Source organism: Pteropus vampyrus, unplaced genomic scaffold, assembly GCF_000151845.1.
Source record: "Pteropus vampyrus isolate Shadow unplaced genomic scaffold, Pvam_2.0 Scaffold119, whole genome shotgun sequence".
In the NCBI taxonomy this organism is placed as follows: Eukaryota; Metazoa; Chordata; class Mammalia; order Chiroptera; family Pteropodidae; genus Pteropus; species Pteropus vampyrus.
Genome location: NW_011888900.1, coordinates 2,059,437 through 2,068,244, shown reverse-complemented (window position 1 = coordinate 2,068,244; position 8,808 = coordinate 2,059,437). Strand labels below are relative to the sequence as shown.

General features: G+C 43.1%; 1 protein-coding gene across 1 annotated transcript; it reads right to left on the bottom strand.

The window, feature by feature from the left end:
* Positions 1–2,083: 2,083 nt before the first annotated feature.
* Positions 2,084–8,189, bottom strand: DSEL (dermatan sulfate epimerase-like). The gene has a single exon (XM_011366037.2). The coding sequence runs from the start codon at positions 7,117–7,119 to the stop codon at positions 3,481–3,483; it is 3,639 nt and encodes a 1,212-aa protein (XP_011364339.1). The 5' UTR covers positions 7,120–8,189; the 3' UTR covers positions 2,084–3,480.
* Between the last annotated feature and the right edge of the window lie 619 nt (positions 8,190–8,808).

Here is an 8,808-nt window from a genome sequence, read left to right as displayed (position 1 = left end):
AAAAAAAAAAAAGAAAAAGAAAAAATCAGTTAGTTCTTAAAATATTATTTGGATTTTTCTTCCAACATGAAGGGAAATAATGATGAATCTAGTCAAGTACTGGAAAAATGGCCTTAGCAGCTATTTTTAGACATAGTAAACATATTTTGGTCAACAAGTAAATAAGCAGTGAATAGCTCGTGTGTTAAATACCTTGATATCTTAGAATGTTAAGCTTTCTTACCTCTAAAAGTGGTGTTAAAACCTATTGCTTTCTATATACATTTTCCCCTAAATCGATCCATGAATATTCTTCTAATTAAGTTAATCAAGCCAATCAAACACAGCAATTTAAGAACATTATTAATGTATACTCAGACAACTGAATGCGATATACTCTATACATCGAGAATGTCTAGGATCTATGTCGATCCACCAAAAACTCTGCTGATTTGTGATGCCAGTCAAAATTAAGTGGCTGAGAGGAGGGGCATTTCAAAACGTACCAGTGTGTGTGGACAAGAGGTTCTTTTTTGAATATATTCACTGAGAGTGATGTGGCAGGACTTCTGCCATGCCTGGGACTTTTGATATAATTACGCCATTCTCGCCAGCCATTTAATCATTCTTCTCTACCTAAAAAGTCAGCCAATCAAATGTCTAATACATGGGGTCTAGGCCAGATATGTGTATTCTTGTGTCATCTGCTTAAAAATTGTGCCTCTCCAGGTTTCTATAAATTAAAGCATATTCATAGACTTATCTTTTCCCCTGAACAGATTCTCCTGTTTCCTATCCTTCCTGGAAGTTTCATTACAGTAAATTCAGCTCTGGATATGGCCTAAGTGAGTAATCTGCATTATTTCACTTTTGAAAACTGATTACCACTATATGTACTTATGTTACTTTCGTCAGCAAAATTAACATATTCTTCCAAAGTTTCAAGATTTGAAGCTCTTATAAAAGCTTTTATCCCAATTAGACCTAACTTTGGGGAAGTTAATGAAGAAAGGGATTGCTTTGACAGAGAGGGCACTTTATGTTTCCCTTGGAAGTGTCACATACTGATAATCATTGCTTTATTGTCAAGATGATAATAAAAATAAATGGTGTCTGTTTGAATTTTCCCTAAGATAATGCCTTGGGAGTGTGGGACCTGGATGTTCGGGGAGAGTAAGTCACCTTGGGTACGATGATGACAAGGAAGTGTTCCAAGCATGACCATATGCACGCGTGTCTAATGGCTGTGTCATCCCTCACCCACACAGAACATTCCTCACAGGGCGATCTCCAAAAAGGACTTTTCTTCCAGCAAACATCCCCTTGGTGTGAAAGTGGGGGAGTACAGAGACAGGGAAATTCACCCCAACACGGCTATGTGGGAGTACAAGTTAGGATACACCGTGCAGGTCATTTTGTTAAGCGTGTCCCTCACTTTTGCTGTCAATAGTATGTTCCCACATTGTTCCCAGTACTTTTTAATTTTCCACATCTTCCCTCCAGCTCCCTCTCCCCCACCCCCAATTCCTCCACATACTGAACCTGGCTCCCTTCTGCCTGTGGGCATGTTCTGTACAGTGTTAAAGGCAGTGCTACAGCTTCTGCTGTCTTCCTGGTTACCTGCACATGCATCTAATTCTTACCTTGATCAGACCTCATATGACTGCCAACCCAAAGCCTTTTCACTGGATCTCATTTGAGATCACACATCGTGGGAATTGAAAGCAAACACTGAGACTCTGACCAGTGATGGAAAACTGGTATCATCCACGTGGCGATTTTACATACGTGTTGATGACCGAGAGAGGAAGAAGAATCTCCCTTGAAAATAATAGTGTGGATTCAGGTCTTCAATCGAAGACCTGAATCCACACTATTATTTGCCCTCTCAACCTAGGTTAATATGATTTTCACTCATTTGGACATTGGAGAGAAAAAGCAGGAAGTACTGAGAAGGAAGCCCGGATGAGGGAGGAGGAACGGTCTGCATTCACACGGTAATGGGAAAAAAAATGACAGCCAACTTAGGTTTAGCTTGAATGCAACATTGCAACATATCCATGACTTTATCACTCTGGAGGCACATTTTGACACAATAACAAACTACTGAGAAAGAACCACTTTTATCTAGGTCAGAATGACAGACTCCCAAGTGTTAGAGAGCTTGGGGAAACGACAGTTTGAAACATCAGGGAGAAGTCTGCAATCTGTACAGAGATTTTCATCAAGTCGCAGACACTGCCTAATAGTTCTCATCCAATACATTGTAATTACTCCACTGGCTTATAATGGCATAGCATTTTGATTTCGGAGCCTACCAAAATAAAATGAACCGCATTTTATAACAACTACATTTATAATGAGATGCAGATGGTAAAGCAAACAGATGCCTCTGACATCATCTCCCATTTGCCTTCAACTTCTGCAGACACTGGCAGTCTGTAACTCATTCAAAGGGATGCAAGATAAGTCGGGCAGTTTTCCAATTCTGTTTCCAGTCTGAAAAAAAACACTGGCAGCAGTGGCACTGGTCCCTTTGAGTCATACAGTGATAATTCCACGAAAAGAAATTTGATTCTAAGTCTACGTCAGGCTTTAATACAAAATTAATCAACAGGGGGAAAAAATCCCCACAAATACCAGGAGTTTAGCAATTAGTAACTACTGATTGTTTTGCATGACAGTGACAGAAAGGATAGAGTGGGAGTGAGGTGACGGCAAGCAGCTGTAGCTTTCAGGAGGCAAAAAACGAGAAAGGAGCGTTTTAAATGTCGACAAGCAGGTTGAAAATACTCTACCAGCCCTTGGCATCCAAATTATTCAAAGACTGATTCCTTATTATTTCAAAGTAGAAAACTTGAAGGCGGCTTTCAGGTCACTGATCCTGACATTTCTGTATTTCCAGCCATATTTTTCCAGAAGGAATCCTACAGTTCTGAGTTCTGATAGGAGCATTCCCCAGCGAAATCGCTGAACAGTATACATGGTAAAGGATTTTTTTTGGGGGGGGTGGGTGAGGAGGTGCAGGATAATTGTGTTAGAACTCTTTAGAAAGGAGCTTTTGTAGTCCATCTCAAAAGTTAAGAGGTGCTTGGGGAAAGCAACAATTGCAAGGCCTTCAGCAGTGTTTGAGGTTCCAGGATACATCAGCACAGTTGCAGGTGGAGGAGAGAGTTAAGCAAAAACCTTTAAAATCTTCTCCTCTCCCCTGACCACAATATAACTTCATCTACACCTCTGTAGTGGAAAGTTTTTAGCAGAAAAAAATTCAGCAACGAAGGCAAAGAAAGTGATGACATAAAAATAAATCCTGCTAGGCCAAATATGTTGCCTATTTTTAAAAGAACCTCTCTGTGCAAATAACTGCACACACACACACATACACACACACATACACACACACACACACACACACAGTACAAGAATAAACAAACTCTTCTAATTCATGTCCACAAATTGGGTTGGAAAGTATTAGTGCAAATTTCTGCTGACCTGCAGCATTCAGTCCATAAACTTTGGATATCCTAGACGGTCCATCAGTGTCCAGCAGATGTTTTCGATCAGTTTAATTTCATCCCTAGGCAAGTTCTGTTTCCAAACATTCGTGTTACTTGGTGATATTTCTCCTTCATAGGGAAGATAGAAAAGATTCGTGGAAGTGGCAAACAATATTTGGTTTAAACTAGCAGGAGACAAAGGAATTCCAAGAAAGGCAAAAATCCTTTCAGTGGTTTTCTGAGGAAAATGCACGATATCTTCAAACTTGACCAGCTGGTAGCTGGTATGCAGCAAATCTGTATTTATTCTCAGGGCTGCTGCTGTGTTTGCCAGCCACAAATGAGACAACAGGGAGACCGCGTCTGACTTGGGTTTTGATAATTCTTTCCTTAACGCTTCATACTCGAGAGCGTAGCCTGAATTTAAGCTACATCTGCCTTTACCTCCATCTACTTTGAACAATTTGGCCAAGCGCTCCGGTATACCCTTCAGAGAGTAAAGACTTGGTTTGCTACCGTACAGCATTGAATAAATCCACGCTCGCGGGTCCCTTACTACGTACAGTGCCCTCAGTGAAGTTCCCAAAACTTCTTGAAAAAAGCGAAGCTTTAAGGTCCAGCTCCCACTGCTTAAACTAAGCACAGGCCGTGCGCCTGGGTAGTAAACCAGATGTCTCCTCAAGGCCCTGATGTATTCAGCATCTCTGTCAAAGGCGCCTTTCATTCTACTTCTTTGTTCTGGCAAAGACTCTCTTTTTCGTAATTTTCTTTTTTTGTCCTTATTCACTGTAAAGTATTGGGCCAGTTTACCCCTACTGGGTTCACGCAGATGGATGTTTTGCAAGTGCAGCTTTGTGTCCTGGACTAAGGACTGCAGCCAGCCCCGCAGTAAACGGAAATGCGAGCTGCGGACATCTGATGCCTTCCATTCACAGGCGTCTACAAATGAGTCGATTTCGAATTCAGTTTCGGGGATGTCAATGTAGGCTGTGGGAACCCTGATGTAGAGGAAATCACTGCTGTTGAAGAAAAGCTGTTTGAGAATTTCAGCTCCTGAACCCGGAAGTGAGGCAATGACCACGTCGGGAAGATAGGCGTGGTGCCCAGGGGAAGACAAAGACTGCGTGCCCGGCCCAGCCTCCGTCCTTGCCCACTTTGCACAGATGGGCTGAGTGCAAGTGCTCCACACATCCAGCAGCTCGATGAACCACAGGGCGACTACAAGTGTTAGGATCCATCGCATTAGCTTTCTAAAAGAAAGGTAAAAGCGCCACTGAAAAGTTAAAATCAACAAGCTAATGCACAAAATCAACCCAATTGCTATATTAAATTTGAATCCAAAGGGGAAAATAACTTGATCGTGTCTCACGGGCTTTACTATTGCTTGCGTGCCCAAACCAAATCGGGTGATTTGGCCCTGATCGGCCACGTTGGCGAAGCCACCGAATCCCAGGTAACTGAATCTCGTGTTCAGGTTGCGGTAGTCAGTTACGATGGAAACGACGTGTTCGGAATTATTGACGTTGAGAGAAATCTGAAGACCAGAGTTGGAATTGTCAGTAAATCTGCAGCTGGAAACATTGACATATGGCCCATAAAAGACATAAGCAATTCTTGTGATCGTGGACTCCATCTGAAACGTAACATTAACAAATTGAGTCCATCGTTTCTTAAATTCGGCGGCTTGCTCTGCTTCCTGTATACTAGCAACGGGGCTAGTGCCACGATCATCAAACCAGAACATTTTGTAGTGTGCATCCCACACGTCCATCATGGCACCATTATACCTGTTCATAAACCTATATGGGATGTACTTAAAATCGATATCCAGATTATGAAAGAAGGCACTGACAGATTTTATTGGGGAATCGTCTTGCCTCTCTACGTGATCGACGACTAGCAAAGTCTGAGAATTTAAGAGAAGCAGAGCACGATACACGCTTCTCAGCTTCATGGCTGAAGAGTAAGCAGACACTGCCTCCCCGCTCACGAATATCATTTCCCCATGTTGAGAGGCGGTGATGATCTCCCCCGCTGCGTCGCCAACCTCCTCACTGGTCCACTTGAGCCACTGTGCGCATTCTCCCAGTTGACCTTCCCAGGGCTTATTACACTGGCTGGTGGGCGATGGGGCAAACACCAGCACGTTGTTGAGGTGGCTCAGCTTGGTTCCATAGAGAGCTTCGGAGACGAATACCTGCCCATTGGGGGCGAAAGTAAACGAGTTCTGATCTGGGTGTTCGTGTCCCGGGTTAAAGCTTCTCCACCCGTCGATCCAGGAGTATGGCTGAAAGTGAACTATGTCGTACACAGCTCGACCCCCTAGCTTTCCAGATTTAAAAGACACAAAGGTATTGGTCTGTGTATTTGGCAACCCAGCCCCATAAGTGACAACACCCCAGTTGGGGAACGTGTACATTTTTGCAGTACCGTATTCGGAAGGAGGCTGTGGGGTGAGCTGGGGGTCATACCAGATGTATTCGGTGTGAAGAGTACTCCACCTCTGGGCGGTTGAGGGGACCATCGGCCCATCTTTAGGTCGGTGCCTTCTAATCTGCTGAGCCAACCAATTTCCAGCTCCATTCTTTAATATGAACTTATCCAAAAAAACCAACTGGCTCTCTGGACCATAAAACCAATTATAATTGGAATCTGCTATACCCACAGTTCTTTGGAAGCCTGGCAAAAGGGTGGCATAATAGAACCAGAAGTGCATTTTTAACCAGTTATTATCCAAGTTGTTGATATTAAAATGGCGCTGGGCCAGAAAAACATACTGTGTGACCGATTTAGCTGTGTAACTTCCATAGGCCACACCTTCGTCCAAAGAACCATCGACGATATGATTCAATAGAAACATTGTCTTCTCCATCACATCTACTACAACCTGTTTCCACAAATTCACTTCAGATCCTTTATCTACCCCCGTCACCAAGGCCCCGGTGAGTAACGCTATCATATTCGTAGCTTGGTGATTGTGAAGAAGCTGTTTGCCCCAGGAGCGAACCTTGGAATACTCATACATTTCCTCGGTAATCACCCATATTTTTTCCAGGTATTTTTGTCTTCGATGGTCATCTAATAAGTTATATAAAAAGTCAAAGGCAGTAGCAAAACCCGTTAAGGAATGGCCAACTGGAACCTCATCCCCCGGCGCATTCTCAACTAGCCAGTCTTTGTAGCCAACCATCCTGTCCATATATTCCAAGACAAATTCAAAGGCAACTTTGTCTTCCGGGCATAACAAACAGTACAGTGCTAAGGGAGGCAGATTGTTACCGTAAATTTCATTCCACTTGGCAGCGAAGTCAGCGTGCTTGGGTGGAGGTAGGTAGTATGTTGGGTTGGACAGCATGACCGTCACTGCACTTCTGATAGCTCTAAAAAGATGCAAATGGCTTGTGCGAGACTTTTGTCTCATTGCTTGGATTTCTCCCGCATCAAAATATAAACTTGGATGAAGCATACTTTTCTTCAGCTTTTGGTTGGGTCTGAAATCTTGCACTTTCTGTGTCTTAAATTGATCTATATCATCTGTGAAAAGTGCCCAGTCAGAGTAATTGCTTACAGATTCCTCAAAAGTAGAGAAAGCAAACATCACTAATGCTAAAAATAAGAAATGTCCTGTAAACATTAACGCCATGATCCATCGGGGAGTTCCTTCCCTTAGGCATTCACGTCAGACAGAGTGCTCAGTGCGTTTCCCATCTGCTTAGTATAAAACATACATTTAAGGCCTTGATAAAACGAAGACTATAAATCGCTTACACTGTGAAATCCAGCTGACATTCGGCTCATTCAAAGCAAGTACAGTTGCCAAAAAGAGAAAACTTACACTGTGTATCTGTGTCCTCGATAGAGTTTTGCTTCCAATAAAACTTCAAAGAATGTTAAAACCTCTAGTTTTTCCATATCGCACAGCAAACTGTGGTACAGAGAGTCAAACATAATATGAGTTAATTCAGGATTTACTTCCTTTGCATGAAATCTACCTAACATGAAGAGTCAAAACACACATTGTTTTTTTTTTTTTTTTTGACAAAAAAGGTGTTCCAAAATCCAGATTAAGAAGTCATTCCTAGCATAGGAAACCACGACCGGCAATAAAACCACCACAGACGTGGGATGCCCCGTGTGTGTTTTGCCCAGAGAAGGTGATGAGCACTGAAATTCTTGGAGTGGGCTTGGTTGTTATTCCTCTCGTGTATTCCTCTCAACTCTTTACACTTCTTGCTTTGAGAGTTTTTTTTCTTCTTCCATTTTGGGGAAAAAACATCTTCAACAAGTGTTCACAGTCCTACCTGGTTTTAAAAATTCAGAATTCTCGCTCTCATTTCAAATCTGTCTTTTTCAGGCTTTCTTACTCATCAGCCTATGATGACCCGGGAAAAGCATTTTCTCATCTTCTTTTATGACTGTCATCTGTACAACTAGAAAACTCTAATCTCTTCAGCCACCTAGGTACTTCTCTTCCAATCATGAAGTAACCACCAATTGGGAAAGAAAACTCCCCTCACGCCAACACTGACGTCTTTTTTCTGTTCTTTTTTCATGACACTCCTTTCTGGTGAGGAAAAAAAGAAAAAGAAATTCTCTGAGGCTACAGGTGTGCTAGGAGTGAATATAAACTGATGATTTCAGTGTTGACAGAAATTTCAGAATCACAATAAAATCTGTTATGAAGTACACTCTAAGTTAGCTCAAGTGATTCTCGTTTTCTTATATTTGTTAAGTGCACACTCAGAAGCCAAACAGCTGCAAGATCTAACTTTTCCGACAGTGTTTATCTTAACTATGACTTGCTTTCCACATTTAACATGTTTTTATTCAAATGCCGTTAACACAGAGATGACCCCTGCTACCATTCTTGTTGTTTTGGTCACAGAAGGATCAGGGGACAAAAAGCGAAAGTGGAAGAGACCTTTTCTGATTCTGGTGGAGGGTTTAGCTTTCATGGGATCAGAAGGTGGGAACTAAGACCCGTCACTTTCCTCAAAGGAGAAATCGCGACAAGGCGTGGGAGCAAAGAAAGGCAGCTCCGACTCACTGTCACCTGTAGCTTCGTTTTCCGTCCTCGCGAGACGCCACCAGAGGGCGCTCAGACCCAGACTTGGGGCGCAGCGTCGCCGCGGCCCGTCTGCGGGTTTGAAGAGCCTACCCAAGTTTCAGTCCTGGGCCCGACTCCTCCGCGGGGAGCGTCAACGCTAGGAGTTTCCCGACCCGCCCCGCCTGTTGCATTTTTCCATGCGCTTCCTACGAACACGCCGCCCCCGCCCTCCGATCCCACCCCCGAACTCTGGCTGTCGTTTGGGGACAAGAGACCCCTACATGG

What these genes read in the sequence shown, in the direction of transcription:
- DSEL (XM_011366037.2), bottom strand. Translation starts at nt 7,119, where the DNA reads ATGGCGTTAATGTTTACAGGACATTTCTTATTTTTAGCATTAGTGATG.